Raw genomic sequence first — 18,165 nt, forward strand, 5'->3', positions numbered from 1 at the left:
CGCGGGGACCCGGAAGTGGTTGCCGGGTATCTCTCCATGCGCCGGCTCCTGGCAACTACCGAGAGGGTGCGAGCGAGTTCGGAGCCTCCGGCCCGGGCGCAGCTGGGAGCAGCCCCCGCCCGCCACGATGCTGAGGGGGGCAGAGGACGGGCAGGTCACCGCAGTCACCAGAGCCCTGTCCGCGGGTAGGTGCCTTCCCTGCCCCGCTCCCCACGGGCACCGCCCCCGCCGCTGCCCCGGCCTCCCCCCGCCCCGGACCTGCCGGAAGGAGCGGGGGGCCCCCGCCTCGCGTCATCTTCCGCGTTCCCGGCCAGCGGCGCAGCGCCGGGTCCCGCCGCCGGGGGGCTCGGGCCGGGGAGTGACCGTGCGGCACCGCTCCGGCTTTCCCTGCCAGCTCCCTGCTCACGCCCGCCGGCTCCACGCCCGCGGCTCCGGGGGACCCTGTGTGTGACTGAGCCGCTGCTTGGGTTACGCCCCGCGCCCAGCAGCTGTACCCGGAGCGCCCACAGCTCCGCTTGTCCGAGCCACGGTATCCGTACCTCCGCGAAATGTAGAAATCCTTGGGACAGGACTGTGTCCGTGTACAGCGCCAAGCACAGTCCAGCACTCAAATGCCCCGGGTGCCAGCCAGACACATGCCCCGTCCTCCAACACACACAGACTCCTCCATCCTGAGATATGCTACCACCTGTGGCCACCATCCTGTAGACACTTAGGCATGCGCTTCACTTTATTGCCTTTGACTTCATGTAAACAATTGTAGGATCCTTAAGGGGCAAGGGTGATTTTTAGGGTTCTTACAACTGTAACAAACTTGCAGCAAGCATAGGGTTCTGTTTTTGGAAAAGTCCTATTAGACTGACTGTGCTAGATTTTAAGCAATGATTGTCCAAGCCACTCCTTTAACGGGAAGCAGGACACTGCTAAACTTAAATATGTGCTGTCAGTGCCAAACCATTGGTATTTTTAGGGAATTAATGAATAAGTAGTGAAATACTGTACATAGAACATCTAATACAGTATTTTAAGATAGTCAAAAGCGAGTATTTAAACTGGTAGTTTAATTTGGGCATGCTGCACAGTAAGCAGCCCTCCCATTTCTCATAGCTATTGCTTTTATGGGATGAGGAATGCTTTTGTTTGCTGGCTGACTTTAGGACATGATCCTGCAAACAGTTACACACATTTAACTTTACTTCTGCAAGTAATCCCACTGAAATCCAAAACTAAGCACATGTTTAAGTATTTTCTGGATCAGAGCCTTTATCTGTTTAATTCTGAGCAATTTAATGTCTAAAAGAAAGAAGAGGATTTAAAAGTCACTATTATATAGTTGAGGCTTAAAATGAAGATTTTGAAAAGCTATGTTATATACATAGAAAAGCATTTAGCTCATGAAGTGCCCTATTTTATTTGGTTTTGTTGTATTTGAACATTACCCTTTAGTGGTTTTAATGCAAATACTGCATTATTATGACAGTGAGGGCCAGAGTGTGAAGTTAACCAATCTGATTTCATTGTCACAAGGGAGTTATGTGTAAAGAGTTAACAACATAAATGATAAGAGTTAATCTAAACTTCAGTATTTTACTACTAGCAAACCCCCCCCCTTCATGAAAAAGGAAAGAATGTTGTTTAAAAATAGACATGTCCTTTTAATTTGATGACATTTCAACATTTGAAAACACAATAACGTACTTGGCATAAACAAAGTAGTGGACTATTTTGCAAGTTGATACAACCTTTGATACAAGTTTTATTAAATGTGAATTAAAATGTCTCCTGGCTGTGGTACCTGATTAGACATTTGGTGAAATAATTCTGGATTCAGGATGGAAAGAAAATTCTAAACCAGAATGAAGCTAAGTTTCTCTTACACTTTTGTTTACAGCTTCTGTGCTCTGTCAAGTTGAACCTGTGGGAAGATGGTTTGAAGCATTTATTAAGAGGCGAAACATAAATGTTTCTGCCTCTTTCCAGGAACTGGAGGATGAGAAAGAGCTCTCTGAAGAGTCAGGGGATGAAGAATTGCAGCTTGAGGAATTTCCTATGTTAAAAACACTTGATCCAAAGGACTGGAAGGTATACAACTAACGGGAACATTGAGTTAGTTCTTTTGCTAGAAGCATCACCACAAATTTATCTAAATACTTGTTCCTTTTCCTTTTCTCATCTGGATTTTCCAAGTTCTTTAGCCTTATAGCTTCCTTTTTGTATTCCACAGGTAGTCAGGTGACTAAGGCCTGGGAACTTACATCAGCATAGCTATGTCTCAATGGGGCGTGAATAATCCAAACCACTAAGAGATGTAACTATGCTGACCTAACCACTAGTTTAGACAGTGCTGGGTTGACGGAAGAATTATTCCATTGACCTACTTGCCACCTCTCAGGGAGGTGGATTACCTGCACTGACAGGAGAACCCCTCCTGTCGGTGTAGGTAGTGACTACACTGACGTACTACAGCAATGCAAATGCAACAGTTTAAGTGTAAACATAACCTAAATGAGGACAGTTTTACAAAGTGTCAGTAACTTACCTATTAAATAGACTGAGGCCTGGTTCATACTACATTATTAGGTTGGCTTAACTAGATCGCTCACGGCTGTAAAAACTTTCAAGCCCTGCGCAATGTAAATATACTGACCTAAGCCCCAGTGTAGACACTCCTAAGTCAAATGAAGACTTCTTCCATCAACCTAGCAACCACTTCTCAGAAAGGTGGCTATACTTCAGTGACAGAAGAACCTCTTCTGTCGCTGTAGTCACTATACTACCATGACGCAACTGTGCTGCTGTAGCATTTCTAATGTAGACACACCCTAATAAATGCACATCAGAAGGAGCTCTTAGCCTTGACGCTCTATTTCCTGCTTAACTGGGTGTGCAATTAGTGAACTGATTGGCTTGAGATCCAGTCCTAAACCCACTAAAATCAAGTGGCACTCAGTAAGAAAATGTCGTTTTTCTTCTTCTGGGGAATCCAGGCACCTTTTCAACATAACATTTCTTGACAAATTGAGGTACGCACTCATCTGTGTTTTGTAAAATCCTATAGCTATATGAATTTGTGTTAAGCTGGATGCATTTTTATAACAATGGCTTATTTTGTAACTACTCAATTTGTAGTTAGAAATTGCTATAGTCTGTGGGAGAATTGTTCAAATTGCCTTTTTCTAATCTTTACACACAGAGAGGAGATTGCTGCCTCTCTCTGCTCCTCACGAAAGAAGCTATGGAAAGAAACCTTTCAAATAATTATATTGGTCTGCATATGTGGTCTTGCTTTTAAAATCCATAAGAGAATTCTACTAGATTACAGGTAGCTATGGTTATTAATGTTTATATTTCTTTATCAGAATCAGGATCACTATGCAGTTCTTGGACTAGGACACACAAGATACAGGGCCGCTCAGAAACAAATCAAAGCAGCCCGTAAGTAATTGCATTTCTTATTAGTCATGTTAGAACAGAGTTTTTTATCTTGTGTATACAATTCCATATTGTAAATACAAATATGTACACTTTAAGGACCAAGAGTATATTCATTTCACTTCAGAGTGCTCACTGTAAAGCTGAATTTGTTTCACTTACCGACTTTTTCATTCATCTCAGACATCTAAAACCTGCAGGTCTGAAAGTTTAGTGAATTCCAAACACCTCAGACAGAAATCTTCAGACTCTCAGCTTTCTGATCTAGCCTTGCTTTTCAGAGACAACCTTGACAATATAATCCAACTCACTCTGCAGACTCAAAAAGACATAATCAGCCTAGCTGAGAGAATAGCACTTAGAGAAACAAGATCTGGTCCACTTCAGCTGAATGGGGGGGAGGATCTTACCTTTGAAGCCTATTTATGAGTACCTACATTGTAACACTGGTTAACTGTTTGTTTAATTACTGAATGTTATCAGAAAAATCTAGTTACTGCTCTTATTATTCCAGTCGTTTAAATTAATGTCACATAGGAATAAGGCTGTAACTACTGAAGTAGCATGTAATCAAAAGTTCTGTTACATATTATTTGATTTTGTGATAATTTAGATTATTGAGAAGTTTGCTTTTCCCTGATTTGGACATAAAAGGGGTGTTTACTGTGTTGTCAGCTCAAAAAGTGTTTGGTTCCTGAGGTCTGGGTCTCAGGGATAGAGCAATGTAGTTAACAACCTTTAAATTCTCATATGCTAAACTGATGTTACAGTCTTCTTAATATTACAGTTAATTAAGCAATAAGACAAGCAGTTACGCTGCTTAGTGACATGACACAAACATATCATAAGGCATGAAGTGTGATTAATCTGTACAAGTCCATGTTCTGGGATGTTTTATGGCATTTATACATTTAGCAATTTAAAAAGCAGTATCTGTCATACTCTAAAATAGTAATTAGTGCTTTAAAGTAATATAGTAAAGAGAGAACTTTGCAGGACAAATAGTAAAATATTTAGCTGAACAGTATTTAAAACTGTTATGATAACTAGTTAATGACCTTTGTGAAATAAATTGATGGATTTAGGGGTAGATCCTGCAAACACTTATGCATGTGAATAAACTCATTGTCTCATGTGGGTTAAGACAATTTACTCCTGAACAGGGCCAGCTCTAGGATTTTTGCTGCCCCAAGCAAAAAATTTTTTGGCCGCCCCCGGTTTTTTTTCGTGCCCCCCCTCCCCCCCATGCCCCTGGCTCCGCCCCTTCCCAACCCCTTCCCCAAATCCCCGCCTCCTCCCCCAGGCGTGCTGCATTTTCCCCCCCAATTGCTTCCTGCGGCTCTCCCCCACAACCTGCCGTCCTAGCTCACCTCCGCTCTGCCTGCTCCCCTGAACGCGCCACCACTCCACTTCTCCACCATCCCTCTCAGGCGAGGGAGAGGCGGCGCGTTCAGGGGAGCAGGCGGAGTGGAGGTGAGCGAGGGTGGGGGGAAGCGCAAGAAGTGACGGGGGCGGGTAGAGGAACCGCTCCCCGTCCCAGCTCACCACCGCCGCCTTCCCTGAGCGCGCCGCCACTCGGCTTCTCCTTCCTCCCTCCCTGCCAGGCTTGCTGCGCGAAAGAGCTGTTTCGCATGTGGCAAGCCTGGGAGGGAGGGAAGAGAAGCCAAGTGGCGGTGGTGCACTGAGGGGAGCAGGTGGAGCGGAGGCAAGCTGGGGCAGCGGGGGCACATTTCTAGGGGGCTCCGGAATGCCGCCCCTAGAAATGTGCCGCCCCAAGCACCTGCTTGATTCGCTGGTGCCCTGAGCCAGCCCTACTCACGAGTGTAAATGTTAGTTATGTTCGCAGTGGTTATGTTCACATTACGTGAACCACCATCCCAATTAACGCTAATTACCATTAGCTGTTTTGACAGAAAGGCCAAGGACTAAATAGTCCAAGGAGCCTGCAATACCCTCTCCTCAGAGGTGGTCCTGTCAAAACAGAGTTAGGGCATATTGGATTGAAAATGAGAGAGCTTTCACTCTTGAGTCATGCACTGTTCCTGTTCTGTGAATTAGAGGCTTTAATCTGGTTCCTTTCACAAGCCGTAGATTTATGTAATCACTCCAGTACTGCTTCATATATCTGATAAATGGGGTAAAATGCATTTCCTGGGCTGGTTCCAGTACAACTTTGAATGCTGCAGAGTTCTACCACTGAAGGGAGGCTGCAGCTAGAGCTTGTAGCAGAGCTGTTAAAATAACTAAATACGGTTTCCTCCTGGAAGTCTCCACTACAGTCCTTTGGTCTTCAACTTCAGTAAATATTTCGTATGTGAAAGACACAACTTAGAATTTAGTGCTCTCTCAGTTTAGGCCTTGATCCTGAAAAGGCTGGCACACATGCTCAACTTCATGCACTGTGAATAAAATTAAGCATATACCTAAGTCTTTTCAGGATCGTGGCCTTAGTTATTTTCCTTAAAAACTGAATCTGTAAAGTTCTGCAATGAGACTCCTATTAAGGGGCACCGTTGGTTTAAAAGTCACATTCTGTCTAAATTATTTTTACCTACTCTAGTTACAAATAAAACCTAATATTGTAAATTAAAGAATTTTTGTATTTATTTTAGCAGTTTTTGATTTTTTTGCATTTGACAGCACTTTGTACAAAGTTTGTTTTATAGTTTTTCCTCTGTAGTCAGTAAGAGCCCAGTCCTGCAAGTTACTCCATGCAGACCCCTGTGCCCCTGCAGTACTCATTGCAGGTTTAGGGCTGCAATCATTTGGAAGATGCCAGGGGTTTGGAATGTTAGAAGTCCCAGAGAAAGTGGTGCTGGTTCCAATTGATTGGAAAGAGAGAGGTAAAGATAGTCTGTAGTTATTATTATTTTGTGTCCTGGCATAGGATGGATACTAAACATTTTTTAACTAACACTAAATTCTAATTTTCAGTGATATTATTATATTCAGGAGGGTCTATTTTCTCATTTTGGTTTCCTTTCTGATACTTAAAAAAAAAATCTGAATAAAGAAATGCAGATCGTGACTACGGTGCTGTTTTGTTTATTTTCCTAATTACAAAGTGAAACGTAGGTGGTGTAACGTGTCTGAACTCAACTTATTTGTTGCTAGATAAAGCCATGGTTTTGAAACATCATCCAGACAAGCGAAAAGCTGCAGGGGAGCAGATAGGTGAAGGTGACAATGACTATTTTACCTGTATAACTAAAGGTAAGAGAGTTGGAGGAAAATGTAACAGTGCTCGTTTAATCTGATGTGAAGTGTTTTTACAGTGCTTTAACTGTAGTTCTTCCTCTTTGCACAGTTTGATCGTTAGCTGTAAAACCAGAAAAAATGTAGTTTACCATTTTATCAAGTTGTTTCAAGAAGTAGAATCAAATTAAAATAGCTTTCCTTCTGTTGGAAACAATTCTAGAATAGCTCCTCTTATTTCACAGCTGACCTACAGAGCATCAATTTCCCATTTCACGCGAAGTGATAGGAGAAGGCAGTTAAAGTAGATTCTTATAGCAGTATATACTAACATGAACCAATAAAAGTAGCCATGAATCTCCTAAAATAAACTGGCATACTACTATGCAAGGTAATAGACCAATTTAAAGGGGAGAAGTCACTAGCAGTACTAGGACCTGACTTCTCGTGCATCTGCTCTGCCAGCTGAGCTAAAGAAGCCGATACCCTAGCTCAAGTCAGCAGACACTGTTATCTATTACCCATAGTTGTCAAGCAAAGCAAGGTCTTGTACTCAATTCAATAGTATTTCTGTGTCTATAACATGATAGATAACTTTGGAATACGGCATCTGATCAATTCAAAACTTCCAGGGAATAGTCTAGGCATTAATAGGCATAACCTTGTCAAGCTGGTCAGGAGTTTTTCAGCAAAATGTTTTTAGTCAAAAAATGCCAATTCACTAAATCTGAAACTCTTCACGGGAAAGAATCAGTCCTGACAAATTTCTGTACTTGAAAATTTTGAAAAAAGTTTTGAAATGTCATGAACATCCCATTTTGAAAACAAAAAATCTTGTTTTTCTGGTTCAAAATAACTTTCATTTTGAAATTTAAGTTAATTACAGTACAAACTTCTGTTAAATGTCAAAATTCAAATGAAACTTTAAGAATTACCTAACAAAATGTTTTGACCTCAAGTGATTTTTTTTTTTTTGATTGTGAAAACTTATTGAAGTTTTGATTTCTCATCCCAGTTTGAGATGGGGAAAAATTTCTGACATCTCAGAATTTTTTGTGGGATAGGAACATTGTTTCCCATGCAGCAATATGACTCTACTGATTTTGGTGCAAAATGGAATACTGGAAAAGCCTGATTCAGGGGGAAACTACAGTCCCAGACAGCGTGGTGCTGCTGTATGGGGAGATTGTCCATATCTTGCAGTCTAGTAGAAATAACAAAGCCTAAGAGGGAGGGTTTGTAGAGCAGAAGCAGGACCAAAGGGTGGGGCGGGGAGCAGAGGCCACAGGGATAGGGCAGTGTCTGTGGGAGAAGTGGGGACCTGTGGGGAAGGGGGAAATGAAGAAGGGACCTGGGGGTGAGTGGTGGTGGTGGTGGGGTGACAAAGCAGGGAGCCAAAGGGAATAGGAGTGGGGGTAGATGGTGATGAGGGAAGCAGGGACGTGGAGCAGGGGAGCTGGGCTGATGGGTGTGGAAGCTGGGAGAAGAGTGGACAGAGGAGGGGGGGCACACAGACTCTGACAGGAGGGAATACAATGTAGGCTGCAGGGATGAGGGAAATGGTTGGGGGGGAACAAGAGGGAGACACATGGCCCCAGGCATAAGGAAGTGGTGGGGCAGTTGCGGGTAGTCCCTAAAATGGAGGGGGATGAGAGGGTGGCATGTAGGAAGGCTGTGGGGTAGAATGGAGGGATGCTCCAAGCCCCTGTCTACATAAGCTGCAAAATGAATGACCCCCTAGATTTTAATGGCCATGTTAGAATGCTGCTTTATGCTCCATTTTGAAGTCTCAGTGACACACTTGCAGCAGAAGACATAAGTACTCCGGTCAATAGCTCTTGTTATTGCCTCTGATCCTGTAATCAGAATCACACAGGCAATTCCTAGGGAAGTCCATGGGGCACCACACAGGCACAAGGGCCTGTCTACATGGATGTGGTTGCAGAATTGAGGCCTAACGGAGATTCACCTGAACTCCCAGTGCACTGGACTGAGTTTATCATTACACAGTTCGTTTAACATATAATTAGTTTTGCCATTTATAGCTGTACTTTAAGGGTTCAATTTGTTGGCTATTTTTTATAAGCTTTTTCCTCCTTTTCAGTGTTTTGTTATTCACCATTTGCAGGAGCTGACAGCAAAGTTCTTGCAATCACAACAACAAAAATGTTAGAAGCACAGAGGTCTAAAGTATGGTGATTTTTTTGTTGTTAAATGTTCAGAATTTTATCTATAACATTTCCTCCAAGAAGCTCCTGTATGTACCTTCATCTCCAACCTGGTGTTTTATGGCCTTTAACCTTTTTTCTCCAGCTTATGAAATTTTGTCTGATCCTGTGAAGAGACGAGCATTTAACAGCATAGATCCTACTTTTGATAACTCTGTACCTTCTAAAAGTGAAGCAAAGGAAAATTTCTTTGAAGTGTTTTCACCAGTTTTTGAAAGGAATGCCAGGTGAGCTATGTCACAGTCATTCAGGCTCCCATCACCATTGCATGGGAATCGGCCATTTGCAGTTCCATATGGCATTATGTTTGTAACTAGTGGGTTCTTTCCCCAAGATTTTAAGTGTGGCTAGGAAGCATAACAATTTAGCAAGAGTTTATTATAATTATGTCTCAGGATAACGGCTCCTGTATTCCTCCTCCGTGGTTTCCTCAAGGGAACCAACTTAAGGTTTCCATCTCCCAGCCGTCACTTCTCGGGTGGAGACCCCCGTCTCTCTCCCTCTTGACCAGGGTTTTAAGGCTGAACAGTTCCCTGCCTTACACTGATATCCCCAGCAAACCAGTCTGCTTGAAAGCCAGCACCTGTGCTTTTCTTTTCTCTTCTTTCTGAGGGCTATGAACAGTGTATTATTGCCAGCAGTGACAAGATACCATAGAGCTCTTTCTAAGTAAGCACATTTATTGTTATGGTAAAAGCATTACAGAGAAAGTATATAAAAAATAATAAACAGATTTAAATACAGACTAAACAAAGCGAGAGTCACCCATCGGTCTTATGGGGCCCTCATAGGCCAAAGTCTTTCCAACACTTCCACAAAGGTTGGGGCCTCTTTTGGGTATAAGGTATTGTCTGTTTGGATCAGAAAGAAGGCCCTGAGTCAGTATAAACACAGCCTTTTTCTATCAAAAGTCCTTTCTTTGTTTGTTGGTCTCTGGAAAACTTAATTTGAACCAGTATATGCAATTCTACCAGGGGGTTGTATCTATCTTGAAGTGTTTACAACCTGAGTGATTTGCCTTAATCAGCCCCCACTGTTTTTGGTTCCTGGAGGAGTTGTGGTAAGCCTCCCTCCTGAAATTGTGTATAATCCCTGGCCCATAGTGATACATAAATTTAATACACTGTGGTCCCCAAATATATTGCATGAGATTGCAATTAGGGCTGTTGATCAATCGCAGTTAACTCCCACAATTAATTAAAAAAATAATTTTGATTAATTGCATTGTTAAGCAATAGAATACCAAGTGAAATTTATTAAATATTTTTGGATGTTTTTCTACATTTTCAAATATATCAATTTCAGTTACAGCACAGAATACAAAGTATGCAGTGCTCACTTTATTTTTTATAACAAATATTTGCATTGTAAAATTGATAAATGAAATAGTATTTTTCAATTCACCTCATTCAAGTACTGTAGTGCAATCTCTTTATCATGAAAGTGCAACTTACAAATGTAGGGTTTTCTGTTACATAACTGCACTCAAAAACAAAACCATGTAAAACTTCAGAGCCTACAAGACCATTCAGTCCTCCTTCTTGTTCAGTCAATCGCTAAGAGAAACAACTTTGTTTACATTTACAGGAGATAATGCTGCTTGCTTCTTAATTACAGTGTCACCTAAAAGTGAGAAAAGGCGTTTGCATGGCACTGTTGTAGCTGGTGTCGCACCTCCTCATTCTCTCAGCAGAGTGACACGCTTCCCTTTCGCCCAGAATTTAAGCATAGCTGGTGATTTCCTTTGTTGGCTTATTAATCAGTTGCTTCTCTCTGCAAGGTTGCTGTTGCATTGTGACACTGTCTCTATGTGTATTCCAAAAAAACCCATGTAATAGTTAACTAGCAAATAGGAACCTAGACTCAGTTTAATTCACTTGTATTCTATATGACTCAGTTTTACGGCCTTTACAACTTTCATTTTAAACAAGGTTCAGTTCATTGTTACAGATGGTCAAATAAGAAAAATGTTCCTAAACTGGGGGACATGAACTCTTCATTTGAAGATGTGGATGCATTTTATTCATTCTGGTAAGTAAGTTAACGCTTCGGTTTATAGATAAGGTACTGTCACTTTAAAAATGTGGTATAGTGGATGTTCATCCTTGGTTGAAGTCTCCTCTGGGCTGGTAGTGGTCTAAAGTGACCCAGTGGCTCTTTGATGCCTTATATGAAATGAATTGGTTTCACTCTAGTTCATAGTTAATATGTCTTCCACATAAAACCACCACACATTTGGCACCCTTGTTGGCAATCTGACCAGAATGGCCAGGGTTTGAATGAATGTGGAGACGAGGCTACCTTCCCACCCCTAGAAAATCCAGTCTGTGAATTACTACAGGCAACTCCACCCTGTGCTCTTCGAGGGAGAGCCACCCCGCTTACACACACTGGCTCTGTAATAACAATTTCAAGAAGTAATGCTGAGTCAGATTTGTAGAAAGGATTAATTAACAGCAATTTGCAACATACACCCTGTAATCTAGTTTGAGCTAAAGTTGACTGGCACTTGAAAAAAAAGTAACAAATTGCAGTACCAGTCAGTTTATACACAGTCAACTCTGTGTCTTTCCCCTAACCTGTTCCCCTGATGTGAACATCCAATGATTTCTTCTTCTGTCCTCTGTTCTAGGTGAAATAAATCTAGTACTTCATTTCTAGGTTGCTTTCATCTTTACTCTTTGTCAGTTTGTGTATGACACTTCAGCAGGGGAAGGGATGTCTCGTTGCTAAAGCAAAGACCCCAGTGTAAGGAGACCTGGCTTCTATTTCTGGCTTTGCCAAGATTCCCTGTGTGGCCTTGAACTTCCTCTCTGTAAAACAGGGATAATGATAATTGTTTGCTTACCAATTGCTTTGAGATCTTTGATTGAAAGGCACAATAGAGAGATATTACTAAGAACAAATACTCTGCTACAACTAGTGTTTTCTTCATAAAACAAAGGCTAAAACATTGACATAAGACTGGGTGGATAGGCAGTTTCTATAAATGGAAGAAGACTTAAGAAAACCACAGACGCTAGTTAACTCAGAGGGTCTCTGGCATCTAAGTAAACAGCTACAATACATTTAAACAAATTTAAAAACAATGCTTCGCAACTGGACTGACAGCTTTTATTTCTATAATATTTACAAATAGCTTTTCTTGAATTTGGCAAGTTGACAGAAGGCAACAATGTTGGTCTAACTATACTAAAACCTAGCATTAAAAATGCAGACATTTTAAAAATGGCTTTATCTTTTTATTTTATCAGAAATTGTGTCTCTCACCTGCATTGTTTTAATTTTGCATTTACTATAGGTATAATTTTGATTCTTGGAGAGAGTTTTCTTATTTAGATGAAGAAGAAAAAGAAAAAGCAGAATGGTATGTAAGTAAAAAGTCTTTGATAAGGGACTAACTGATTATTACAGCAAGACTTTTCACCTTGTAGTTAGGCTGTAAATCAGGGGAAGGAAGGAAGGAGAGTCTAGTTATTAGAGTGTGGGACTGGAAGTGAGGAGTTCTGAGTTTTATTCCAGGCTCTGCCACAGGCTTGCTGTGTGATCTTGGACAAGTCACACTCTGTGTCTCTGTTTCCTCATTGGTAAAATGGGAATAATTCTTGCCTACGTTACAGGTGTGTTTATGAAGTGCTCTGAGATCTTCTGGTGTCAAGTGTTTATTTCTTGTACATTTGTGTAACTTCAAGCTCTGATCTCAACAGAGCTCAAAAGCAGAACTGGGCAAGGGTGGTAGTGATGATTCAGTAGGTATCACTCTCCTCTCTGAATCAGCACTGATTTAATACTCTGCTCTGAGGATGGAAGTAATACTGTTTGTATTTAGACAGCAAGCTGTTGGCATCTTGATGCCACTAAAGATCCCATGTTTCAGAGTAGCAGCCGTGTTAGTCTGTATTCGCAAAAAAGAAAAGGAGGACTTCTGGCATCTTAGAGACTAACCAATTTATTATAAAATTATAAAATTTATAAAATAAATTGGTTAGTCTCTAAGGTGCCACAAGTACTCCTTTTTTTTAAAGATCCCATGACATTCACAGGAGTAGTGATATTACTGAATTGTCCTGACCAAGTGCCAATTGTTAATTACATTCTACCTTCTTTAACCTTCCTGTAGTTGTAATTCATAGATTCACAGAGTTTAAGGCTAGAAGGGACTCTTAGATCATATAGTCTGATCTCCTATATATCGCAGGCCATTAAATTTTACCGACTTACTCTTGTATTGAGCCCAGTAATTTGTGTTTGGCTAAAGCGTATCTTCCAGAAAGGCATCCAGTCTTGATGTGAAGGCATTCACATCATTCTGTATGACTGCCCTACCCTAATCCTTAATAACCATTCCACCAATCTTTGTGTCATTCATAAATTTTATCAGCACTGATTTTATATTTGCTTCCTGAGCATTGATGAAAATGTTTAATAGTGTCTGGCCTATGACCGATCCCTGCGAAACCCCACTAGAAGCACCCCCATTTGATGATGATTCTTCATTGATTACTAATTTTTGAGATCACTGAGTTATTTAGTTCTTAATCCATTTAAAGTGTGCTTTAATATTGTATAGTGCTATATTTTTAGTCAGAACATTGTACTGTACTAAGTCAATTGCCTTACAAAAGTCTAAGTATATTACCTTACCCACCTTGTCTCTATTATATTTACACAGTCACCTTTATCAACCAAACTTGTAAACTTGTCAAAAAATGAAATAGGTTTCAGAGGGGTAACTGTGTTAGTCTGTATCAGCAAAAAAACCAACAAAAAGAAACGAGGAGTCTTTGTGGCACCTTAGTCACTAACAAATTTATTTGGGCATAAGCTTTCATGGGCTATAACCCACCTCATCAGATGCATGGAGTGGAAAATACAGTAGGCAGGTATAAATACACAGCACATGAAAAGATGGGAGTTGCTTTACCGAGTGGGGGGTCAGTGCTAACGAGGCCAATTCAGTTAGGGTAGATGTGGCCCATTTCCAACAATTGACAAGAAGGGGTGAATATCAACAGAGGGGAGATTACTTTTTGTAGTGCTAACAAGGCCAATTCAGTCATGGTGGATGTGGCCCATTCACAACAGTTGACAAGAAGGTGCGAGTATCAACAGAGGGTGAAGGCTCTAGGCGGCTCCCTGGAAGTGGCAACATGCTCAGGTGGTCCCCAGGGCCAGCCACACCAGCCATTGCTCAGGCAGTCCCCGGGCCAGCTACCTGGGGCCACCTGAGCAAAGGCTGGTGCAGCTAGCTGTGGGGCTGCCCGAGCGGCTGGATGCGGAGACAGTCTAGCAGCGGCCGGTGCGGCTGTTCCTGGGGCAGTCTGAGCAGCTGGCCCTGGGGTCGGCCACACCAGCCACTGCAGATGTCACAGAGGTTGCAGAAAGTCACGAAATCTGTTACTTCCACGACCTCTGTGACAGATACGGAGCCCTAACTATAATATAGGTGTATATCTGGTTGGGAAAACTGTTCCTATACAGTAGTTATCAGTGGTTCACAGTCAAGTTGAAAGAGGATATTGAGTGGGGTCCCACAGGGATCAGTCCTGGTCCTGGTTCTGTTCAATAGCTTCATAAAAAATTTAGATAATGGCATAGAGAGTACATGTATATAGTTTGTGGATGATACCAGGCTGGGAGGGGTTGCAAGTGCTCTGGAAGATAGGATTACAATTTAAAATCATCTGGACTGCAGAAATGGTCTGAAATAAATAGGGTGAAATTCAATAAAGGACAAATGCAAAGTTTAGGAAGGAACAAACAATTGCCCATATACAAAATGGTAAATGACTGCCTAGGAAGGAGTACTGTGGAAAGGATCTGGAGGTATAGTGGATTCACAAGTTAAATATGAGTCAGCAGTGTAACATTGTTTCAAAAAACCAAAACATCATTCTGGGACATATAAGCAGGAGTGTTGTAAGCAATACATGAGAAGTACTCCATCTGATAAGATGTATCCAGTTCTAGGTGCCACATTTCAGGAAAGATATGGACAAATTGGAGAAAGTCCAGAAGAGAGCCAAAATGATGATGATGATTAAAGGTCTAGAAAACATGGCCTGTGAGGAATGAGTGAAAAAACTGTTTTTGTTTAGTCTGGAGAACAGAAGACTGAGGGGGAACATAATAGTTTTCAAGTACATATAAGGCTGTTACAAGGAGGTGAAAAATGGTTCTCCTTAACCCCTGAGGATAGGACAAGAAGCAATGGGCATAAATTGCAGCAAGGGAGGTTTAGGTTGGACATTAGGAAAAACTTCCTAACTGTCAGGATGGTTAAGCACTAGAATAAATTGCCTAGGGAGACTGTAGAATCTCCATCGGTGGAGGTTTTTAAGAACAGGTTAGACAAACACCTGTCAGGAATGGTCTAGTTAGTCCTTCCTTGAATGCAGGGGCCTAGACTAGGTGACCTATTGAGGTCCTTTCCAGTCCTTCACTTCTATGAGCCTATGATTGCTGAACTGTCTTTTATGTTAGACTATGTAGTGTGGTTGAGCTGTTGTGCAAGGGTTTGGGGTTTGCACTTGAGCTTTGTGGGCCAACAGCTTACGCTTTTAAGTCTGCTTTTACTACAGTTGAAATGTGAAACGTCTGCAAATTGGTTCTTGTAATGGAATTCCTGACAGACCATTAACAATGCTGGTGATTGGCAGAGCTGAACTAACACCATGCCTTCCAATTTGTAGTCGAGATGAGAGGAGGTGGATAGAAAAACAGAACAGAGCAGCCAGAGCACTGAGGAAAAAAGAAGAGATGAACAGGATAAGGACATTAGTTGGTAAGTATAAATTCTGCCTTTTTAAGAAGAGGCGTTTGATAACTAGCAGTGAAAACGTTTAGTGTCCCCTTTCATGGACACAATGCTTTGTTTCCTCTGCTAGACACTGCATACAGCTGTGATCCTAGAATAAAGAAATTCAAGGAAGAAGAAAAGGCAAAGAAAGAAGCAGAAAAGAAAGCAAAGGTAGAAGCAAAACGAAAAGAACAGGAAGCCAAAGAAAGAGTAAGTTTGTAAATTATTTATATGGGTTGAGAAACTCCGAGACTTAAATGTATCTGATCGCCTGCTTCAGCTTCCAGATCTGATAGAGGCCACACACTGAAAATTACACCGAGGCCTGAGACTTGCTATTTTCCGTCTTGTTCTAGTGCCAAAAAGGCACTGCTATATTGAATGACCAGTGACCCTTTTAAGACTGAGAGTAAGATGTGGGCAGAACACAGCCCTGGCAGCCAGGAACTTCTAAAATCAAATCCCTGTTCAGTGCAGACTTTCTTTATTGCCTCAAGAAAGTCCCGTTAACATTTGTGGCTTAGTTGCCCCTCTGTAAATTGAAATAATTGCTTACTTTATGGGAGTGCTCTATGGACTGATTGGTCATTATGTGTAAATCCCTTTGAAGATGAGCAGCAGCATGCACTTGCTAATGCTAGCAATCTGTGAGATAGCTGCTGCTAAAATCTTAGTGTGATTGAAGAGGTTGGGAAGTAAAAGATGCTAATCCAAATGGTATGATATTAAAAATCCTATTTTGCAGTCCGCCAGCAATAGCACCTCAGAAGAACAGTACAAATGCTTAAAGAACCATTAGATTTTTCTAAGGACTGGTCCTGGAACAAGAATAAGATTTCTTCTAAAATGTAAATCTGCAGTTGTTCGTGTCCACACTACCCTCCTTGGGTCAGTGGGGCAGATCCTCACCAGGAGCGCTTCCACCAACCTGAGAAGGGCAGTGTGGGGAGCTGAGAATCCAGTTTCTCAGCTCTGCTGACAGCTCCCTGCCGGGAGCCTGGTTGCCCCACAGGCTCCCAATGGGCTTCCCCCCCCTTTACTCCCCATTCCCTGCCAGGAGTTGGGGAAGGCACCTGAGGCTTCTCACCCCCAGGGAGCGGGGTCCAGCTGCCTTGGCTCTCCCCCTCCTACTGCAGGAGCCAGGCAGCCTTGTTATTTTTACTGCTCATCCAGAAGCCCTGGCTCCGAGTGAGGGGAGGAGCTGCCAGGGCTTCTCAAGCTGTCCAGCTGTCCAGAGGAATGGGGGCCGCTGGGTTCTAGCTGCCAGGCTGTCTTGTGAATTTCATGACAGGAGATGTGAAATTGACAAGACAGCCAACAGTGGATGTGAGGGACACTGTTTCTACACAGATAATGGATCGCCCTAACTACACCAACCTAAGTCTTATGCCTCTCGTGGAGATGGAGTTGTTATGGCAGTGTAGTAGGGCACTTTCATCGGTGGGTGGAAGGCTATGGTGTAGATGCTGACATAATTAGGTCAACATAAGCTACCTTATTAAAGTTGACTTAACTGAGTAGTGTAGACCAGCCCTCAGAAACTGGGTATCTTCAGTGCTAGTGAGGTATTTGTTAATCAATGCCAGGCAGTGTGTGTGTTTGTGCTTGCACATTCTTTTGTTTATTTCTTCAATGGCCAATCTTCCAAGCATTTAAGTACTGATAGTTTTATTCACCTTGTTAAAGTAGCACATCTTGTGCATCTTACACCAGAAGACCTACTAATTTTTTCCCCTTTGATTGCAGCAAAGACAAGCAGAATTAGAAGCAGCACGGTTAGCTAAAGAGAAGGAAGAGGAAGAAGTTAGACAACAAGCATTGCTGGCAAAAAAAGAAAAAGATATACAGAAAAAAGCAATTAAGAAGGAAAGGCAAAAATTGAGAACAACATGCAAGGTATATATGTCACTGTAGCTGAATATAGACTGTATTAAGGAAATTGTCACACCCGGTTAGACTAGAACTTTTCCTTTCATGCCAAATCACTCATGTATGTTTATCCTTATAAATCAAGGTGGAGGGTGGAAATAGTGTCCATTAAGTAAAAGTGTATTTTCTCCATGTATCAGAATAAATGTCATTATAGATTTTTTTATTTTATTTTTTTAATACAGATTCACAACATGAAGAGATGCTTTGGTCTGTAAAGGCAAACCAATGTAGCTTTATGAAGACTATCAACTAAAAAGCAAAATATAAAAGTACACACCCATACTCCAATTTCAGTTACATGAAAAACATCCAATTTATTTTAAGGCTATTCAGCTACAGTTATAGTAATAACAGAGGAATGTGTGTGTTTTGAGATGCTCTTTGAATTTCATTGTCCTATACCTTCAATGGAAAACCTGTATTTCTGCTTTCAGAACTGGAATTACTTTTCTGATAATGAGGCAGAGTGTGTTAAAATGATGGAAGAGGTGGAAAAGCTTTGTGATCGTCTTGAACTAGCAAGGTACATTTTCCTGACCCTCTTTGCTCTACATTTTGATATCCATCTCTCTACTAGAT

General features: G+C 41.7%; 1 protein-coding gene across 3 annotated transcripts in view; it reads left to right on the forward strand.

Moving 5' to 3' along the window:
- The window catches only part of DNAJC2 (DnaJ heat shock protein family (Hsp40) member C2), a 23,113-nt gene continuing 4,948 nt past the window's right edge, over window positions 1-18,165 (forward strand). The window contains exons 1-11 of one of the 3 annotated variants that reach the window (XR_014710789.1): window positions 1-185; window positions 1,892-2,082; window positions 3,360-3,435; window positions 6,547-6,645; window positions 8,941-9,082; window positions 10,806-10,886; window positions 12,157-12,222; window positions 15,548-15,639; window positions 15,743-15,864; window positions 17,401-17,550; window positions 18,021-18,109. Coding sequence is in view for 2 of the 3 variants with exons in the window: in XM_084622903.1 (XP_084479029.1) it covers window positions 128-185; window positions 1,892-2,082; window positions 3,360-3,435; window positions 6,547-6,645; window positions 8,941-9,082; window positions 10,806-10,886; window positions 12,157-12,222; window positions 15,548-15,639; window positions 15,743-15,864; window positions 17,401-17,550; window positions 18,021-18,109 (1,166 nt within the window). In the remaining variant the exon portion in view is untranslated. Of the gene's footprint in view, window positions 186-509; window positions 530-1,891; window positions 2,083-3,359; window positions 3,436-6,546; window positions 6,646-8,940; window positions 9,083-10,805; window positions 10,887-12,156; window positions 12,223-15,547; window positions 15,640-15,742; window positions 15,865-17,400; window positions 17,551-18,020; window positions 18,110-18,165 lie in introns of those variants that run through there. The other 2 variants (XM_084622903.1, XM_084622904.1) reach the window with 2 other exon arrangements.

Source organism: Lepidochelys olivacea (genome assembly GCF_965140295.1).
Source record: "Lepidochelys olivacea isolate rLepOli2 genome assembly, chromosome: 1".
NCBI classification, from domain to species: Eukaryota; Metazoa; Chordata; order Testudines; family Cheloniidae; genus Lepidochelys; species Lepidochelys olivacea.